The 21,732-nt window shown below is 46.2% G+C and overlaps 1 protein-coding gene across 1 annotated transcript in view; it reads right to left on the reverse strand.

Annotated features, from left to right (window-relative positions):
- LOC138256696 (uncharacterized) overlaps positions 1-15,818 on the reverse strand; it is a 108,932-nt gene extending 93,114 nt beyond the window's left edge. Inside the window, exon 1 of the mRNA XM_069205879.1 lies at positions 15,527-15,818. Coding sequence (XP_069061980.1) covers positions 15,527-15,530 — 4 coding nt within the window. The 5' untranslated portion in view covers positions 15,531-15,818. The remainder of the gene's footprint in view (positions 1-15,526) is intronic.
- Positions 15,819-21,732: the final 5,914 nt, after the last annotated feature.

Below are 21,732 nucleotides of genomic sequence, written 5' to 3' on the forward strand. Positions count from 1 at the left end.
TGGCAAGCACCGCTGAACAGGGCCCTTCAAGGCAAGCACCGCTGAACAGGGACCGCCGTGGCAAGCACCGCTGAACAGGGCCCTTCAAGGCAAGCACCGCTCCGCTGGGCCCTCATTTCAAGCACCGCTCCGCTGGCCCTTCCTGTCAAGCACCGCTCCGCTGGGCCCTCATCTCAAGCACCGCTTCGCTGGCCCTTCCTGTCAAGCACCGCTCCGCTGGGCCCTCATCTCAAGCACCGCTCCGCTGGGCCCTCATCTCATGCACCGCTCCGCTGGCCCTTCCTGTCAAGCACCGCTCCGCTGGGCCCTCATCTCAAGCACCGCTCCGCTGGGCCCTCATCTCAAGCACCGCTCCGCTGGGCCCTCATCTCAAGCACCGCTCCGCTGGGCCTTCCTGTCAAGCACCGCTCCGCTGGCCCTTCCTGTCAAGCACCGCTCCGCTGGCCCTTACTGTCAAGCACCGCTCCGCTGGCCCTTCCTGTCAAGCACTGCTCCGCTGGGCCCTCATCTCAAGCACCGCTCCGCTGGGCCCTCATCTCAAGCATCGCTCCGCTGGCCCTTCCTGTCAAGCACCGCTCCGCTGGGCCCTCATCTCAAGCACCGCTCCGCTGGTCCTTACTGTCAAGCACCGCTCCACTGGGCCCTCATCTCAAGCACCGCTCCGCTGGGCCCTCATCTCAAGCACCGCTCCGCTGGGCCCTTCCTGTCAAGCACCGCTCCGCTGGGCCCTTCCTGTCAAGCACCGCTCCGCTGGGCCCTCATCTCTAGCACCGCTCCGCTGGGCCCTCATCTCAAGCACCGCTCCGCTGGGCCTTCCTGTCAAGCACCGCTCCGCTGGGCCCACATCTCAAGCACCGCTCCGCTGGGCCCTTCATCTCAAGCACCGCTCCGCTGGGCCCACATCTCAAGCACCGCTGGCCCATTGGCAGCACCGGATCTGTGTCGTGCAGGCCTTCACGAGGCACTCTGCCCACCATGCCTCCTCCATGACCAGTGGAGTCTGTAATCCACCTGATGGACTGTGGCTTTGCACTCCCCAGGATGGCACAGTGGGCAAGCCACCCACTGTAGAGACTTGAGAGACTGTGGCTTTGCACTCCCCAGGATGTGACAGTGGGCAAGCCACCCACTGTAGAGACTTGAGAGACTGTGGCTTTGCACTCCCCAGGATGTGACAGTGGGCAAGCCACCCACTGTAGAGACTTGAGAGACTGTGGCTTTGCACTCCCCAGGATGGCACAGTGGGCAAGCCACCCACTGTAGAGACTTGAGAGACTGTGGCTTTGCACTCCCCAGGATGTAACAGTGGGCAAGCCACCCACTGTATAGACTTGAGAGACTGTGGCTTTGCACTCCCCAGGATGGCACAGTGGGCAGCCCACCCACTGTATAGACTTGAGAGACTGTGGCTTTGCACTCCCCAGATGGCACAGTGGGCATGGAGGAGCTTCGTGGATCTGGCGTCGTGGACTCATGTGGCTGAGGTGCCCCCCCTTCCCTTCCCCCTGAGGTGCCTGTTTTAATTTTGTGATGCCCCAGCAGTGTTCTCTCCAATGGAGTCTGTCTCGTGTGTGGGCTTTGCCCACGTGTTAATGCACATTGGCCCACGGACATTTGCAGTTGGATAACTGTGCTGGACTTTGGCTCACTGTATATATTTAGTTACAGATGTGTACATATTTATTTTTATATTTCTGAGTTCGCTATACTTAATTACTGATATAATATAGTTCTATTTTGACAATCATGGCCTTTTGTCTTTGCATTTTTGTTTTAGGGGTTTGGGGGTGTCACTCTGACTTTTTAATCAGCATTGGTGTGTAGGTATTTGGGTGGGGGTGAGGGTGGGGGTGGGTGTGTCGCGTATGTGTGTGCCCGTAACCTTTCCTCCTCCCCTGTGTCGTAGGAGCAGTACTCACCGTTGTCGTCTGCGGCGACGTTCGTGATCCTGGAAGAAGAGCAGGAAGGCAATGACTGGGAGGATGTGGAGTTCGGGTTCCATGCTGTCCGGATTCCGCGTGGAGTGTCTCGAGGTGATCGTTTTCCATTGAAAATGTCTGTTTCCGCCGTGTTTTTATCGGCGGTGCTCCCGCCCCGGAAAAGCTGGCGGATTGGTGGGTCGTGATAGGGTGGGCGGTACATTGTCTGCCGCCTGGCTGTTGGCGGTGACCGCCGCGCTGTTTGTTTGTGCCGCCGTGGCGGTCGGAGTGTTAATGTGGCGGACTGTGTTGGCGGTTCCCGCCAGGGTCAGAATTCCAATTTTTGGACCGCCAGCCTGTTGGCAGGTTGGCCGCCGCTTTAACACCTACCGCCAGGGTCAGAATGACCCCCAAACTGACATTTGACCTCTCTCTCTGAACATAGAGCAAATGGAGCAAGACAAAAACAAGATTCAAAAGCATCTTTATTGCCAACACCTGTTCTCAGACCAGTAGGCTCTAAAAATAGTTTGCCCTGATAAAATCTGACTTGCCAGGGTGAGGAGATTTCTCAAGGCATGTGAATTATGTAGAGTTTACTCATGTTAGCAAGGGAACATTAAATACTGTATTGAGGGAAATATGTTTATGTCTAGCATCAGTTATAGCCAACATTTCTTGTTTAAAACATTATATAATACAGAATGTATATTAGTTCTCCAATATGTATGTGACAGTGTTTTGTACTCCTTTTATGTATGATAAGTAAAATATTCAGCCATTTTTATTTATGCAATACTATGCTGTTTTGCATATTTATGATTGTATTTGACTAAGTTATATGTCTTCAGTTATCATTATCATTTGAAGATATTGTATTTAAATCACATATCTTGAGTTGACTGTATTTAATTGTAACAACATTTACTAAGTTGAACTAAAATAAGGCCAACAAAAAAAGAAAACAGTTCCTTCCACTACACAGAAGATAGGATGATAATTCATGCCTCCTAAAGGTAAGCCAGGAGGCTGTGGAAATTCTCATTTCTGAGAGTAAAACTATCAAAGAAAATACTGAAAGGATAATAAAAGATATGTCTCCATTCAGGAAACAGGTGACTGAAATCACCTTGAAGGTATTGGATGTGCATGTTACAGTTAAAGATAATACTGAAGTTGTTTCATTTATTAGACCCATAATTGACGTGGTCACCACCTCTAGAAATCTTTGGTAGAGTTGGAAAACAGTAGGAGGCAGTGTCAGAATATTTGGTTTGAAGGAGGAAGTAGACGGTTCAGATTGTAGAAGTAAAATTAAGAAGTTTGTTCTGGACCTCCTAAATGTAACAACTTTGAGACTATTTGAAGAGGAAAAGCCACCAGATATCCCTCATTGTTATTCCAATATCTTTAATCGTTTTAGATGTTTCATGTGTATTACAATTACAATATACTTTCCTATTACTTATTCATAATCATAGATAAACGTAATGCTTTAAAGACTCCATCTCTTAACATTAAAGACTCAAGACATCCTGCTAGGAGATGTAAAATGTACAACTACTTTAAGAGGTTGTAGTATGAAAGAATTTTATTTCAAGAAACACATATACCTAAAATCACTTTATCTTCTATGAGCAAATATTATCCCAATTTTTATCCTTCACCAACTTGTGGGGAAATTGTGTAGCTATTTTATATCATAAGTCTTTACATTTGGCTTTATAAGATCAAATCAGACTTAGGAGGGAGGTGGGTTTGGGCAAAAGTGGAGGATGCTGATTTACAATTTCTTGTTTTGAACATATATGGTCCTACTATGGATGACACAAACATTTGAAAAATCTATTAGTTCAATGTTGTTTGAACTTGATAATCTCCCAATTTTTATAGGTGGAAACTTTAACTTATGTATAGACCCTCTATTGCATAAGATGTACAGATGTGCCTTTAGACACCCTAAGAACCATAAAGTACTGCATGAACTAATTCACACCATTAAATTGTTTGATCCTTGGCATTTAAAATATCCTACGTCTAGAGAATTTATCTTTTTTCATATATGCACAGTGTTCACATATTTATCACCTTCTAGTTTTGAGTTACTTTTTACATTCTGTCTCACATCCTGTTATTAATCCAGTTTGTGCATCTGGTCATGCTATAATTTCTTTCAATTTAAAAATATCAGACATTAACTCTCCATGTCCTAGATAGTGTATGAAGAGTGATATTGCTTTAAATCTAGAAAACAAACATATATTGTATAGGGCAATCCAAAAATGTTATACTTAAAACATTTTTTAGATAATGACCTCAGTAACACTTCACTTGGTTAAAATTAGGATGCAATTAAAGCCACTGTGCATGGGGTCCTCATCTCTATAATTAAGTAATTAATATTTCCCTCCTTAAGTGATTTAATGTGAAAACCACCATATTTTCATTTGTACACCTAATGGATAACCTTCATCTTTCACAAGTTGAATTTCCACATTACAGCTAAGAACACCTCTTATTAAGTCATACCCAGATATCACAAATATTTCTAAAGCTCCCTTAATCTTGAGTAAATAAAATTTCTTTACATGTACAGATCATATGTCATCAAAAGTGTATAAAATGTTTCATTCTCATTATTGTAAATTAAACTGATTGCCCAGTGCCAGTCTGCTCCCCCCAAATCCCACTGGACAGTATCCGATCTGCCGCTGGTACCTGAAACACAGGTACAACTACACAGATATTCTTTTGTTGAGCCAGTTCATTCGCTCAGATGGGGGGATGCTTTCACTGGACTCTGTGCAGAAGAACACAGGAAAGTAGCCATTTGTGTAGCAATGGCTCATAGATCAGATTACTTCTCATTACATCACTGGACGCGCCTGGAACTTTGAAAGGGACTACATATCCCAGACTGCTTTGTTGCCCCAGGAGGCGGCCATCTTACCAGCACCTGCATCCACTTGACCAGACCAACAAGCGCTATATAGCATGTGGGGGCATTTTGCAGCGCGGGATGTGCCCGGGCCAAGGGCAGGCCCATCCACACCCGTCGTATCCCGGAGAAGGCTGGGCTGGGCCATCCCCCTAACATTTATTCTAAGAAGGCACCGTTGACTCTTGCCACTATTGTATCTTCTTGTAGGTGTATCACTGAACTAACTTTTTATAGAACACTTATCCGTCAAATATAGCTCAATGGGCAAAAGGAAAGCAGTAGAGGGTGGGGCAGGGTCGGTGTTAAAAACTAAGCGGAAAAGACATAAGCATGCAGCCAATAACTGTGTTATGGACAGAATTGACAACCTTCTTGACAAATGTGAAGGAATCTTAACTTCCTCCCACGGACAGTGGCCCCAACGAAACTGGGGGAAGGGTGCTCCCCAGTCAGAAGGGCGCTGGTCACAAGAAAATTGCTGACATATTTGTAAAATGCGGCCAACAGGCTATAGCCTCCACAGGGCAGGGGGAGGGTAGGGATGTTATCACCCACGCTCCCCCATTATCAGCGGATAAGCCACCAACTGATCCCAGCGACCCTATTCAGTGCATCAGCCGCTTTACCCCTTTAATAAATATCTCAGACACAAAGGACGACCCTGATCCATGCATCAGGGTGGGTGGGTCAGTAGATGTAGATTTAAATGAGCCCAGTCCAATGCACAGCATATGTTATGCATACAAGATTTAAAGAGGGAGGTGTCAGAACTTAAGTCTATGATTAATTCATTAATTGCAATAGTCAAGCAACTAATTTCTCCAGACACATCGACTTCCATAAATCATTACCGCAATCCAGTGCCAAACCATTCAGGTACCATGACGAAATTGCCCACAACGCTAGCAAATAGTTGTGCTGACCAATCTCTAGCTGATGCTAAGGTCAAGAAATCCGATCAGCCCCTCACCCAATAGCTTAGGTGCAGGAAAGGCATCCGATGCCTACTATCAAACTATGAAAACCACAAGCAATGCTGTCCCCAACTGCACTGCACAACCCCTCATTGACCAACTCCAATCTACAAGGACTGTTCTAATGGGCAATGTTCCCAAGCTTCACCCAATGGCACAAAGAGAAGGGGGAGATTCCATCAGAAATAAGGCAATTCATTGGATTCGCCATGTAAGAGGAGGTTACTCTGTAATACGTTAGGATATAATTGATGCAGTAAGATGGCCCGACTTAGGCACACACTTTGACATTCTACAGTTGACATTTAGGGATAGGAGCATGGTGGACAACCTGGTGGCCCTAGGCGCAAGGACAAGTGCTCCAGGGCAATCCTGTATCCAGTTCAAATACCCTGGTTCACCTGTATACTGTAGAGCTCGTTCCATCCACTGCCCAACAGGTAATCCATTTGCTCTTAGCAAGAATAATTGACTTAAAGCATCAACTGAAATACACTTTGAACTTCCCCTTGACTTACATGTGTAGGAAAGTACCATCTTGCCTGGCATGGGGCCAATCGTCACTGCAGGCTAGTGACTAATTTTACCAATTCTGATTGGTACACTTGAACACCCTTATAATTCCCTAGTATATGGTACTTAGGGTATTGGGGTTCCAGGAGATCCCTATGGGCTGCAGCATTTTTTTTGCCACCCATTGGGAGCTCAGACAATTCTTACACAGGCCTGCCACTGCAGCCTGACTGAAATAACGTCCATGTTATTTCACAGCCATTTTACACTGCACTTAAGTAACTTATAAGTCACCTATATGTCTAACCCTCACTTAGTGAAGAGTAGGTGCAAAGTTTCTTAGTGTGAGGGCACCCTGGCACTAGCCAAGGTGACCCCACATTGTTCAGGGCAATTTCCCCGGACTTTGTGAGTGCGGGGACACCATTACACGCGTGCACTACATGTAGGTCAATACCTATATGTAGCATCACCATGGTAACTCCGAACATGGCCATGTAACATGTCTAGGATCATGGAATTGTCACCCCAATTGGGGGGACAATTCCATGCATCCCCGGGGCTCCAGCATAGAGCCTGGGTACTGCCAAACTAACTTTACGGGGTTTTCTCTGCAGCTACAGCTGCTGCCAACTCTCAGACAGGTTTCTGCCCCCTTGAGGCCTGGGCAGCCCAGTCCCAGGAAGGCAGAACAAAGGATTTCCTCTGAGAGAGGGTGTTACACCCTCTCCCTTTGGAAATAGGTGTGAAGGGCCTGAGAGGAGTAGCCTCTCCTCGCCTCTGGAAATGCTTTGAAGGGCACAGATGGTGCCCTCCTTGCATAAGCCAGTCTACACCGGTTCAGGGACCCCCCCCCCAGCCCTGCTCTGGCGTGAAACTGGACAAAGGAAAGGGGAGTGACCACTCCCCTGACCAGCACCTCCCAGTGGAGGTGCCCAGAGCTCCTCCAGTGTGCCCCAGACCACTGCCATCTTGAATGCAGAGGTGTGAGGGCACAATGGACAGCTCTGAGTGGCCAGTGCCAGCAGGTGATGTCAGAGACCCCTCCTGATAGGTGTTTACCTTTCTCTGTAGCCAATCCTCCTCTGAGGGATATTTAGGGTCTCTCCTGTGGGTATCTCACCAGATAACGAATGCAAGAGCTCACCAGAGTTCCTCTGCACTTCCCTCTTCGACTTCGGCCAAGGATCGACCGCTGAGTGCTCCAGGACGCCTGCAAAACTGCAACAAAGTAGCAAGTAGCAAGAAGACTACCAGCAACATTGTAGCACCTCATCCTGCCAGCTTTCTTGACTGTTTCCTGGTGGTGCATGCTCTGAGGGCTGTCTGCCTTCACCCTGCACTGGAAGCCAAGACGAAATCTCCTGTGGGTCGATGGAATCTTCCCCCTGCCAACGCAGGCACCAAACTTCTGCATCACCGGTCCTCTGGGTCCCCTCTCATCTCGACGAGCTTGGTCCCTGGAACACAGGAGCTGGATCTAAGTGTCCCCGACAATCCAGTGGCCCTTCTGTCCAAATTTGGTGGCGGTAAGTCCTTGCCTCCCCACGCCAGACAGTAATCCTGTGTACTGGGTCAACTGCTGCTGCTAGGGCTTCTGTGCACTTTTGCAAGACTTCCTCCATGCACAGCCTAGCCCAGGTCCCCAGCACACTGTCCTGCATTGCCCAACTCACTGAGTTGGACTCCGACATAGTGGGACTCCCTTTTGTTGTGCTAAGTCGACCGTCATGCTCAGATATTCCGAATGCATGTTCAGGTGCTTCTGCGGGTGCTGCCTGCTTCTGCGTGGGCTCTCCGTGTTGCTGAGCGCCCCCTCTGTCTCCTCCTCCAAGGGGCGACCTCCTGGTTCTTCCTGGGCCCTGGCAGCACCCAAAACCTTCAACCCCGACTCTTGCAGCTAGCAAGGCTTGTTTGCAGACTTTCTGCGTGGAAAGAACTCTGCATCTTCCAGCCCGCCGTGGGACATCTTCTGACCAAAGGAGAAGTTCCTGGCATCTCCACCTGGAGGCAGCCCTTTTGCACCTTCATCCGGGGATTAGTGGGCTCCTGCCCCACCTGGACACTAGCGTAACTCTTGGACTTGGTCCCCTTCCTTTACAGGTCCTCAGGTCCAGGAATCTGTCTTCAGTGCTTTGCAGTCAGTTGTCTTTGCAGAATCCCATATCTCGACTTTCCTGTCTTTATGGGGTAGTACGGTAACTTTACTCCTACTTTTCAGGGTCTTGTGGTGGGGTATCTTGGACACCCTTAGTGTTTTATTACACTCCCAGCGACCCTCTACACACTACACTAGGCCTGGGGTCCATTCGTGGTTCGCATTCCACTTTTGGAGTATATGGTTTGTGTTGCCCCAGCCTATTGTCTACTATTGCATTCTATTGTGTCCTACAGTCTTTGCACTACTTTTCTAACTGTTTACTTACCTGATTTTGGTTTGTGTGTATATTTTGTGTATATTATTTACCTCCTAGGGGAGTATATCCTCAGAGATACTTTTGGCATATTGTCACTAAAATAAAGTAACTTTGTTTTTAGTAACACTGAGTATTGAGTTTTCTTGTGATATAGTACTAAGTGATATAAGTGGCACAGTAGGAGCTTTGCAAGTCTCCTAGTTCAGCCTAAGCTGCTCTGCTATAGCTACCTCTATCAGCCTAAGCTGCTAGAACACCTCTAATCTACTAATAAGGGATAACTGGACCTGACACAAGGTGTAAGTACCACAAGGTACCCACTATAAGCCAGGCCAGCCTCCTACAAAATGAAACAACTGTCTCTTGTCTGGCTGTAGTCCTCTGCTGGCACTCACGTTTCTTCTCCTTACAGATCCCACCAGACCACCCATGATCCATTGCATAGCCGTGATAACATTGCACATTCTTTCCCCAGTGAATCTCACTTATTACAGATAGCAAAGCATGAGAATACCGCACCTAGGACCAAGTCAGGTCCCCCAGATGGTTATCATTACTCGATACAGGATTCGCTGGACAACAGTGATGACGACCCCTCTCCTCCCAAGCAACCTCACCTGTTAAGCCACCCTCTGGTAACCAAACCCTCAAATATGTCAGTGGACAGGGCTGTCCATTCAACCACCGGGGTATGACTTGTCTCATGGAATGTTGCAGGTCTGAGATCTATCCTCCCCCTCCCCCCCTTTACCTCCTTTATTGAGGAACACAACATATGTATTTTTCAAGAGACATGGTTGACTGATCCACTCTTTCGAACTGGTTATTCCAACATTTGTATTCCTGCTCTGCCTAGTAGCAGGGGCAGGCCCTCTGGGGGTCTAGGCATTTGGACTAGAACATCACTAAACTGCCGTATACTTTACTCAGACTGGAGGCTGGCGCACCATCGCTAGGCACACAGAAAATTCCGGTCCTGCTCTTTGCAGACGATACACTCCTGATAGCCAAGACCCAAGTCGATTACGTAAACGCCTTGTGTGTTTTGAGGAATTCTGCTCCACACTGGGACTTAAAATCAATGCCTTGATCCACACAGATCATTTAGAGGAAAGTTCACTCTCGAGGGAACTCCACTTGAAAAGGTTGGTACTTTTAGTTACCTGGGCATAATGTCAAGTAAAAAAATGTCTTGGAAATCACATATTGCAAAGCAAGCACTAAAGTTAAAGCAAACAACGGAGGTCTTAATAAAGGACTTTAAACTCTCACATACGAAACCAATACGCCCCGCAATCCGGATATATGTAACCAAGGCAGTAAGTTCATCCCGCTACGGGGCTGAACTTTGGGGCTATGCCAAAGCCCAAGAAATAAAGGTTTCTGAAAATAATTTCTTAAGAAATCTAGTGTCCCTCCCGCCAAGTACTCCACTGTTTCCCCTTTTTAAAGACCTAGGCATGAAACGCATTGATCACAAAGCCCACCTACGTCCCCTCCTGTAATGGTGGCATCTTTGGACTAGCCCAGAGCTTGCCTCCTTTACTACAGTCCTGCAGGTCATCTTAGAAGCTGACCACTCCCAAAGTATCCCTCGGTTCAGACACATCAAGGGGCTACTTTACTCTCTTGGGCTTAGAGAACTTTGGGATTCCCCAACCACTACTTCCTTCCCTTCAAAAAGTGATCTTAAAAAATTGTACTGCCACATGGCAGACTCTGAAGACATGAGGGTTGTTCTTCACTCTACACTATCATGTGACTTCACCAACCTAAAAGAAACGTGCAAATACGAGGCTTTCTGGGACATAATCACGGTGCCAAGAGAGAGGAAGTTGTACTTCCAGTTTCGTATCTGCAACCTGTTGTTAAGACTATTTACTAGTCACTGGGCACATGAGTAAACAACCATCTGCCCAGCTTGCAAAGCACCCATTGAAAACCTCCCTCACATCCTGTTTGTCTGCCCTGCATTCACTGCGTCACGCAGGAAATGGCTGGCCCCGGCTTGTAGACTACTGGGAGTTCGCAGGTCCGAATTAGCTCTCCGAATTCTTAGATCAGACACTCGCCCTAAGCTAGTGATTGCTGTTGCCAAATTCTTTGGGGCAAGTTGGATTGTCAGGGGGAAAGTTCTATCTGTATAATGGCATTAGCAAGAATGTATAAACCTACTCTGGGAGCGTATTTAATTTTATTATTTTACCTAATCACATGTACTGTATATATTTTATTTAATTCTGTATAATTATTTATTGTTGCTGTGCTTTTGTGGCTCTTGTAGCTGAAATAAAGTTCTTTTGACTGACTGACAAAATTAAACTGTTTATTACATCATAAACAGGAAGAAGAGACTGATATGTTGTTTACTGTTGATGACGCTTTTTTACCAGCTTCTATTTTGCAAACTAATTACTTTTTAAGGTAGTATACGCTATGGACTTCTACCAAAATGTTTCATGCTAAATAGCTCAAATCCTATGCTTGTTATAAATGTAATGAAGATGTCAGTTTAATCGGTAATATGATATTTTAATGAAAAATATATTACCTTTTGAGTTGGCTATGGGATTCAATTTGCAAAATTATTTATATAAAAGTAAATGTATTATATTCACAACTTATTTATAAATCTATAGGTTTCAAGTCTTTTAAACAGATATGTATGAAAATATTTTTGATGCTCTAATAGCTTAGGGGATTAAATCTATTGCTTCTAATTAGATGTCATCAACTGGATTATCCTATCACACTTGGTCACTGAGGGTTAATTTAGAGAGGAATGAATCCAGTCATTTCTGCATTATCTAACTTAGGTTTAAGGCATCTGCCTTGGTGTCTCCTTTGGATGATTTTATGGACACCACGTTGCTTTCTGTTATGTTACCCCTGTTGTCTAGCCCTCACCCTTTCCCTTAGAATACATATTAGCTGTTAGATAACCTTTGTATTTCAATTTTAATGTGTTGTAATGTTAGCTGAAAACATCAATAAAATACTTTGACCTGGAAAAATGGCAAGTTATGCCAGCAAGGTGATGCTGTGTGACATCCTTAATGGTACACAGAGGCCACCCTATGTATCGCAATCTCATCTACGTAGGGTGTGAGGTTGCTCCAAATTAAACAGATTTTAGGTAATTGTTGGGTCCATTGTTGTCTGCATTAAAGGCTTGCAGCAGTGGATTCACACTTTCTGCATCAACAAAGAAGATCCATAGAACAACAAGTCCAAGGAGGTGTCCAGGGGCTGGGGGGTAAAAGTGGGTAGGAGGGAGACGAAAAAAATACTTCACAGGAATCTATGCATCTTCACAGGTAATTTCGTAAACACAGTTCAAGTTCTTGGAACACTGCTGCCGGTGGAAAGTGCTCTCAAGACATTATGGCTCAGCAACTGTAGCAGCCTCTTCTAGGATCAATGTTGGGTTTCATTTCTCTAAAAAGAGTCTAATGAGGAAGGGACAGGAAATGGTTCTTATGGGAATAAGAAGAACTGAGATGGGCACATTTACACATGAGCGGGTGATGCATTGTACGTAATGGGTCTTGCTGTTTTTCCCAGACATCCTCCAATAGACAAACATCATTTGAGGAATGAATGTTGGGGTACATACTAGTGCTGGGGACTCCAGTTTTCCGCCCCTCTTGATCATAATGGTTCAGGACTGGTCTTGGCAGTGGCAGAAGTGAAGAACTGTTAAGGGAAGTGATGTTTCTCTTGCACAGCATCTGTTCAACACTAGCAACAAGCTAGTCAAGGGACACTTTACTAAATCCCCTGTTTCTATCCCTGCGCACAGATGACCACAATATGGCAGTCAGGGTTCTTTTACTACTGTCTGCCTCAGCTTTTCATCTAGAAAGGAGCAGAAGCATCAAGGAGCAGAATGGAATTCTTAGTAATAAACACAAAGTATTACTTTTTGTTACCACCGTGTCAGTGATGCAAGGTCACCTTGGAGCTCACTGTATTTCATTTGAACCCTGGACCTAAAACCAGGACTTTGTAGTGATGAACCATCATCCAGGTGTGAACAGCTTTTACATTTGGATACAATGCATCTTTTCTTTGCTACTGTGTTCAACAGTTACATCTTTTCCACAGAGCTCCAGCAATGTATTAGAAGATGCTCATGAACTTTAACAATGTAGTGGCTATAAATACCGACCCCAGGCTTCAACAAACAGTTGTGGCTGAAAAGGGTCCAAATAGTGAATTTTGCAGCAAAATGTTTATGTAGCAGCTAAAACCTCACAGAGTCTGAAAGGGCACTCACACAATATTGCAATAATGTAACACTCTGCCAAACAATCCTGACCATCCATAAATATGCTGTGGGATCACGCGCTCCAATGAAATGCGAAAAGAATGCAGCTAAATGGTCCATTGCTTAAGCACAGTTTACATGCACAGGGGCTCATTTATGAGAGGCTTGCGCTGCAGGAGCATCTCTTTTTCTGATGCTCCAAGGGCACAAACCTCTCAACCATATCTATGAGGCCACGCAGCGCCACTTTGCGTGGCTTTGAATGTCCTCATAGACATGGAGTAAGACAAAGCACTGCAAGTCGCTGCGTTGCCTTCCTCTGCGCCAGGGAGGCGATCCATCGGCGCTGCGGTGGACTCTCTCACCCCCATGGATTTTGACACATCCCTAGATTTACAGACGCATGTGAAGCTGGTGATGCTCCAAAACCAGGGGAGGTGCAATGAAGAGAAATATCTTCCTGCCTCCTTGTTCTTCCTCTTTCTATGTGTGCTGCAGCACACATAGAAAAAGGAAAAAGCCTCCCCCGGATTGTTTTTGTGCAGGAAGGTGCTCCTTCCTGCACAAAACAATCTTGCTAACAACAGACACCCGTGCACCATAATGCAAGAATGCCTGCATTGGTGCTAGGCAGCCGACTGTGACCAGCCAGGGGGAAAGCACAGGAATGTACTGTACTGCATTCCTCTCCTGTCACATTGGGGTAGCGCAGCGCGGCAAGAAGACTTGTGGGGCTGCCCTTCACCAGTTCCCCATAAATAAGCCCCACAGTTTCGAATAAAGGCTGCTGAGGAAAGGCTTGGTGTTTTGTTTACTTATTTTCTTTTTCCAGTTTTCTTCAGCGCTGTCACACCTTGGTAGATGCGTTTTACAAATATCCTGTTGAAATACATTGTATGGATACAGTAGTAAAACACAACAGGAAAGGAAAGAAGTAGTAACATTGGAGACAGGCTGCAGGCACACAGAGCTGTAAGAGCAGAGAAATTACCACTTATTTAAAAGGGGCATTTCTAAAGTAGTAATGTTAAATCCAACTTTACCAGTAAAGACGATTTATCATTATCATTCCAAAGATCTGAAATATCATGCAGCTACTCCTTTCTAATCAGGAACTACAGCTTAAATGCGTATAAAGGATTTACCAATGCTAACCTATGAAAAAAGCAGGACTAGCAGTAGTGAAAAACAAATGTAGGTGTTTTTCACTACTAGAACATGAAGAACTTAAAAGTACATGTCCTACCTTTTACTTACATAGTACCCTGCCCTGTGGGCTACCTAGGGCCTACCTTAGGAGAGACGTATATGTAATAAAAGGGGAATTTAAGGCTCAGCAAGTAGTTTTAAATGCCAAGTCGAAGTAGCAGCACACACAGGCTAAGTGGCAGGCCTGAGGCATGTTTGCAAAACTAGTTGTGTGAGAGGTATAATCAGTGGTGAAGGCCCACTGGTAGCATTTAATTTGCAGGCCCTGGGCACATACAGTACACATATGCCATTTGGGGTTTGGCCAATGTTACTATGATTTAGGGGAGGAAGCACACACACTTTAGCACTGGTTACCACTTTACAAGGGACTTACAAGTAAACTAAATATGCCAATCAGGTATACACCAATGTCACCATATTTAGGGGAGAAGCACTTTAGCACTGGTCCGCAGTGGCAAAGTGCTCAGAGTGCTCATACGAGGAAGGCAAAACGTTTGGGGTAACCCTAAAAAATGGCTATTTGCAACACCATCCCACCAGTGTCAGAGCACCCTGTCTGGGCCTGATATCAACGTGTCATTGTTGGGGATAATGGATGAATGAGCTGACTCCGGAGGATAATGGAGGGCCTTGGATTCCTGTTTGCTAAGAGGGATATAGCCTATTCTTGGCAGGAGGCGTCATCCCCCCTTGGGGTTGGCCTGTAGTTGAAGCACAGACTATTGTTCTGCAACGGAGAAGAAGGTATAGAAGTGGAGCGGCTGCACAGCAAAGCATAGCAAGGCTTGGGGTCCATGAGGCCTAATCAGGTTCCATATATAGTGGTGTTATTCCTGTGTTATCTATATGGGACATGGCTGTACTATAATGGTCATTGTGTAATGCTTTCCCGCTGAGCAGAAACTAGATTTTAAAGGCTGCATTAGTTTTAATAACATAATTTGTAAACATTATAAAAATAAGAAGTGAAGGTAGGGAGGGAGGAGTGCCTGGACGTATGAATCAAACAATAGGGTATGAATTGTATTCTGCTTGGATGGGTAACCAACGCAAAAAGGCACCATTTGTAAGTTCATCCCAGTCAGGAGTAGTTTGATTTTTCTCAGGTCCAAGATGCCAGAATTGAAGAAAAGTTGTTACTATTTTATACCAGATTGCTAAGAAGTGAACCAACTTAAAACCTTCTCTGTTCAATCAATTTTAGCAGCCTGTCATGATCAACTGTATTGAATGCTGCCGAGAAATCAATCAATCAATAATTTGTAAAGCGTGCTACATACCCATGAGGGTTTAAAGGCGCTGGGGGGGGTGCTGCTACTGCTCGAAGAGCCAAGTCTTGAATAGTTTTCTGAAGGAAAGAAGGTCCTGGGTCTGTCGTAGGTCCAGTGGGAGGGTGTTCCAGGTCTTGGCGGCGAGGTAAGAGAATGATCTGCCGCGGGAGATTTGCATCGGATGCGGGGGACGGAGGCAAGGGCGAGGTTAGCGGAGCGGAGATGCCGGGTGGGGGTGTAGAAGCTGAGTCTGTTGTTCAGGTATGATGGTCCAGTGTTGTGGAGTGCCTTGTGTGCGTCGGTGTGGAGCTTGAAGGTGATCGTCTTGTTGACGGCACAAGAAGGCAGACATCTCCTTCATTGTGGATAGTCAATAACTTCACAACAGCCATTTCCATTCTGAAACCAGAGAAGCATCTTGATTAACAAGAAGTTAGTTCACATTGACAAATGTGGTTAATCGATTAGAGAAACAGTATTCATTGGGTTTATGGACCATGGATGGTTCATTCCTGGTCTGTAGTTGGCATGATTGCTTTGGTCCAGTTTTGCTTTTTTGAGAATTAGTGCCCTCGGGTCTATTTTTAAGGAATTGGTTAAGATGCTTTGTGATAGAGGTGTTTTGAGCAGCAAGATCAAAGCTTTTCCAAAAGGTAGTGCATGAATAAATGATGTCCTGGAAATAGGCGCTTTCACGTCTCATTATGTTAGAAAGCTCTTCTGGCAACTTACAGAAAAAGATGGATAGTGTGGTGGAGGTTTTCAGATGAAGAGTCGTCTTGCTCGGTGGAGGCACAGCATGTTATCTCTAATAGATTTTATTTTGTCTGTAAAGTACCCACTTGATTGTTAGAGAAAGAGATTTGAGTTTGTGTGTACTTAGTTTTAGAGGTTAGAAAGACGTTCTTATAATTTTTGAGTCTGTGTTTTGATAGTACATTTGTCAAAAAGACCTATTTCTAACAATCTACATAGAGTAGGCTTTGTGGACACCCCTTTCAACCACCGTCCCTGTTTGACCAGCTTCTTTCAGGCATTAGCTTGAGACTTTGTCAATCACATCTTGGTTCAGTCCAGTGGAATATTTATGTCTCACTAAATGCTATTGGCTGCTTGAGTGTATCTTTCCGCCTCCACACAAGTGCTTGCATTTAACTGAATCAAGGACTACTTTACAACTAGGGAGCCTTCAATATAGTCAGACTTTCATTCTTTGTCTGGCTGTAATGTGCTGATGCAACATGCTCAAGAACATTAACAGCAGGCCTATTGGGTTTGCCAATGCCTGATCCTTATTGTTTTTTAGTTTAGGCACCTGGATAGACTAAGAGCCTGATGTAGAGTTTTGCGGATGGGGTTACTCTGTCACAAATGTGACAGAAATCCCGTATGCCGTATTACGATCCCATTATAGCCTACGGAGATCATAATACGGCAGATGGGATATCCGTCACATTTGTGGAGGAGTAACACATCCGCCGAGATCTAAATCAGGCCCTTGGAGAGGCTCCATTCTTTTCCTGAATTACTTACTATCCTTCTTAGGGTGAAGAGAGTATCGAAGAGCATGACTGGGAGGGTGCAGTGGTGCAAAGGGGCTCATCACGTCCAGGATGGTTAGCCATAGTCATGGGGGATCGTTAGGTACCCTAGGAAGGGTCAAGGTGGAACAGGTTGTCTGGAAAGAAATCAGAAAGTGTAGTTTCTGTGATTCTTCTTGTTGGCTGACTCCATGTGTTTTTTTCTGGCCTAGAGGTTGGTTTCAGAGGCTATATGTCAGATCTGATTTCAAAGCGAACATGCAGGGGAGCTGGCGAGTCCACTTCAAAAGGAGTGAGACACGTGAGATGCAGGACCGATTAGCACAGACGATATCAATAATGAAACATGGGTTAGTGGAGTTGAGATTTGTTCTAAATTGTGTACTTGAATGGCACTACACAGTTCGCTGTGTATTTGCTAATGCTTGTTGAAATCAACTAAGCATATGTTTCTGATGGACAACACGTCATTATGGGCTATGCTGTCAGCCTTCTGGTCTAGAAAGTTGCTCTCTAGGAGGATGATATTAGAAGTGTAAGTTTGCAGTGTTATAGGGTGCGATAGTAAGCTCTGCAGTGACTTAGAGATGTTATATGAAACAGAAGACATAGCCATGCAATTTTGATAAATGAAAGCACTGCCTCCCCAGTCATCCACTTTCTATCCTGTGTATCTGTAGGAGGCTGGCCTGGTTTGTAGTGGGTACCTAAGGTACTTACACCTTATACCAGGTCCAGTTCTCCCTTATTAGTGAAATGTAGGCAGTGTTCTAGAACTTAGGCTGTCTAGAGGTAGCTGTAGCAGAGCAGCTTAGGCTGAACTAGGAGTCATGCAAAGCTCATGCAATACCACTTATGAGTACACAGTAGTTATACACAAGTAAAGACAATACTAAGTGTTACCAAAATAAGGGTACTTTATTTTAGTGACACAAGGCCAAAACTATCTTAGAGACAATACTCCTACTGGAGAAAAGTATTATACACAAAATATACACTAGAGACCAAAATCAGGTAAGTAAACAGTCATAGACTAGTGCAACAGTAGAAAATCACACAGAATACAATAGGCCTAGGGGCAGCACAAACCATATACTAAGAAAGTGGAATGTGAATCTCGAATTCCCCCCAGGCAAGTGGAGTGTGTAGAGGAGCACTGGGAGTGCAGGAAAACACCAAAGGTAAGTAAACTACCCCACCCCAGAGCCCAGGAAAGTATGAGTAAAGTACTGCAAGTTTCCTAAGGACACACTACAAGTCATGATCAGAGATTTTGCAAGGACCAAGCAAGACTGCAAGCAACAAATGGTGGATTCCTGGACCTGAAGATATAGAAAGGAAGAAGACCAAGTCCAGAAGTCGCACAAGATTCCAGGAAGGACAGGAGCCCCTGCCAACCTAGAAGATGGTGCAAAACTGGATTCTTCGGTTAGAGGAAGGTTGCAGAAGAGCACCAAAGAAGATGGGTGCGGGTTCCTGCATGATGCAGGTGGTGTCCCACGTCGAGCTGTTGGATGCAGACACTTTGCGTCACTGGATTCGACCAACAAGCCTTGGTACAAGCAAGTTCGCAGTTTGCGTCAAAATGGCGCTGGCTGGACTCAGGAGGGACCTGGGGACCTCAATTTGGACTGATGAGGTAGAGGAGGCTCCCAACACTGCAGAGAGCCCACAGATGACCAGCCAGCACCCACGGGAGTCCCAGGACACATGGATAAAGAAGATGCAAAATGCGGTTGGTGCAGCACAATAAAAGAAGGTCCCACGCTGCTGGAGAACAACTCAGCGAGTTGTGCATCGCAGGATGGAGTGCTGGGGACCTGGGCTACACTGTGCACAAAGGATTCCTGAAAGAAGTGCACAGAAGCCCCAGGAGCTGGAGATAACGTGAAGCACAGGGGTACTGTTGCAAACTTGGAAGGCAAGCTCTTACCTCTGCCAAATTTGGACAGCTGGACCTTAGGACAGTCTGGGTCGAGTCGGTCCACCGCCTGTGTTCCAGGAAGCACGCTCATCGTCAGGAGGGGAGTCCCAGAGTACCGGTCGTCATCGCAGAAGGCTGCCTGCAGGAGCAGGGAAGTGATTCTGTCACTTCACAAGAGATTCCTTCGGATCTTCTGATGCAGGGTGAAGACAGGGAGTCCTCAGAGTGTGCACACCTTGGAAACTGTTGCAGAGGCTTGCTGGAGCTGAAGCGGCAGGTCACAGGAGTCGTCCTGGATACTTTGTTACAGTTACAGCGGTTCTTGGAGCAGTCTACGGATGATCGGATGGTCAGAAGCTGAAGCAGAGGATGCAGAGGATTCCTAGAGGAGTCTTGCAAGCTGAACCTGAATAGACACCCACAGGAGAGACCCTAAATAGCCCTGAGAGGGGGATTGGCTACCTACCAAGGTATGCACCTATCAGGAGGGGTCTCTGACATCACCTGCTGGGACTGGCCACTCAGATGCTCCCAGAGTGCCCCACCACCTTGGAATCCAAGATAGCAAAACCCAGGGACACTCTGGAGGAGCTCTGGGCACCATCCCTGGGGTGGTGATGAACAGGGGAGTGGTCACTGGATTGGATTGGGATGGATTGGGGTGAGCAGCATTTCTATGAGGGCTGGGGAGCGTTCCCCTCCCCCCACCCCCTAAGCCACAGGTGAAAAGATAAAATGGTAATTAAATTATTCCATTGCCATTTTATGTCTTTTACCGATGTGCGTGCTGCAGTGCCCAGAGACATGCCCTCTTCTTCCAATTGGTAGCATGGAGGACTGGAGCAGTGGCTGGCTGGATGCTCCAAAGTGTGCATGTCAGGCTGGCTGTCGTAAGACAACCAGCCAAACTATGAGACTCTCCAGTCCGAGCTGTTTTAGACAGCTAATTGGCGAGCAAGCATAGGCATATAGGGCCTGAAAGTGTGTCCAGCCAACCCGCTCCATCCAATCCTTGCACTTCTCTCATGGTAGTTAATAGCATCCGAGCAGTGTCTGGATTGGTTAGGGGAGATCCACAGCAACTGCAGACTCAGAACACCGAGGAGGACGTGCAGCCATGGGTATGTGGGTAAGTGTATTTATAGTTTGGGCTTTTGGAGGGTGCGTTGTTTTATTATGGCCTTCTGGAGGGAGAGGTGCTTTATTTAGTTTTTTTGGCAAGCGGCGGTCAATTAGCTCGCCCCACCAGTTTCTAAGGTTTCCAAGTGCCCAAGGAGGTGGGTTGATTGGAGTGGGGTGGATTGAGTTTGATTGGTTTGGGGTGGGTTAGATTGGAATGAAGTGGGTCGGATTGGAATGTGATGTTTGGAGTGGGATGGGTTGGACTGCAGTGAGGGATAGACTGAAGTGGGTTGGATTGTGGTGGACTTAAGTGGAGTAGATTGGACTGGATTGGAGAGGGGTGGTCTGGAGAGGGGCAGATTGTTTTGGATTAATGTGGGGCAGATTGTTTTGGACTGGTGTGGGGTACATTGGGATGGAGCAGTTTGTTTTGGATTGGAGTGGGACAGACTGTTTTGAATTGGAGTGAGGCAAACTGTTTTCGATGGAGTGGGCCAGATTGTTTTGGTTTGAAGTGGGGCAGATTGGAGTGGGGCATATTATTATGGATTGGAGTGGGGCCGATTGGTTTGGATTGAAGTGGGGCAGATTGGTTTGGATTGAAGTGGGGCAGATGTTTTGGATTGAAGTGGGGCAGATGTTTTGGATTGAAGTGGGGCAGATGTTTTGGATTGAAGTAGGGCAAAAGGTTTTGGATTCGGGTGGGGTGGATGGTTTTGGATTGGAGCGGGCAGATTGTTTTGTATTGGAGCGGGCAGATTGTTTTGTATTGGAGTGGGGCAGATTGTTTTGTATTGGAGTGGGGCTCATTGTTTTGTATTGGAGTGGGGCAGATTGTTTTGCATTGGAGTGGATTGTTTGGATTGGAGTGGGGCAGATTGTTCTGGATTGGAGTGGAACAGTTTATTGTGCTATTTAAGAGGAACAGACTGCTTTGGACTGTAGTAGGGCAGATTGTTTTGGATTGCTGTGTGACAGATTGGAATGTGGCACATTATTTTGGATTGGAGTGGGGTTTGGAGTGGGACAGATTGCTTTAGATTGGAGTGGGGCAGATCGGAGTTGGAAAGATCTCATTGGTGCAGATTGGAGTGGGGCAGATTGAGGTGGGATGGATCAGGATGAGGTGGACTGGAGTGGGGTGGATTGGATTGGAGTAAAGTGGACGGGAGTGGGGCAGATTGTTTTCAACTGGAGTGTGGCAGATGATTTTGGAATGGGGTGGGGCATATTGTTGTGGATTGAAATGGGGGCAGATGGGGTGGGGTGGTGAAGGAAAGTACCCTCTTTTTGGCATGTTACCCCCAATTTCTGCCTGATGTCAGTGTGTTTGACTGTGTCACTAGGATCCTGCTAACCAGGAGCCCAGTGCTTATGCTCTCTCTCCTCTCACATTTGTCACTACATACTGGTAACCCAGTATTCCATCCTAAACTGGCATACTGGTCACCCCTTTTAAGTCCCTAGTATATGGTACTTAGGCTCCAGGGGATCCCTATGGGCTGCAGCATTACTTTTGCGGCCCATAGGGAGCCAATGCAAAGAATTTTGGAAAGGCCATTGCTGCCTGTGTGAAAAGGTGCAAGGACCCTTTCACTGCCATTTACACTGTACCAGGTCACTTATAA

The sequence above is a fragment of the Pleurodeles waltl genome, chromosome 1_1, assembly GCF_031143425.1.
Source record: "Pleurodeles waltl isolate 20211129_DDA chromosome 1_1, aPleWal1.hap1.20221129, whole genome shotgun sequence".
In the NCBI taxonomy this organism is placed as follows: domain Eukaryota; kingdom Metazoa; phylum Chordata; class Amphibia; order Caudata; family Salamandridae; genus Pleurodeles; species Pleurodeles waltl.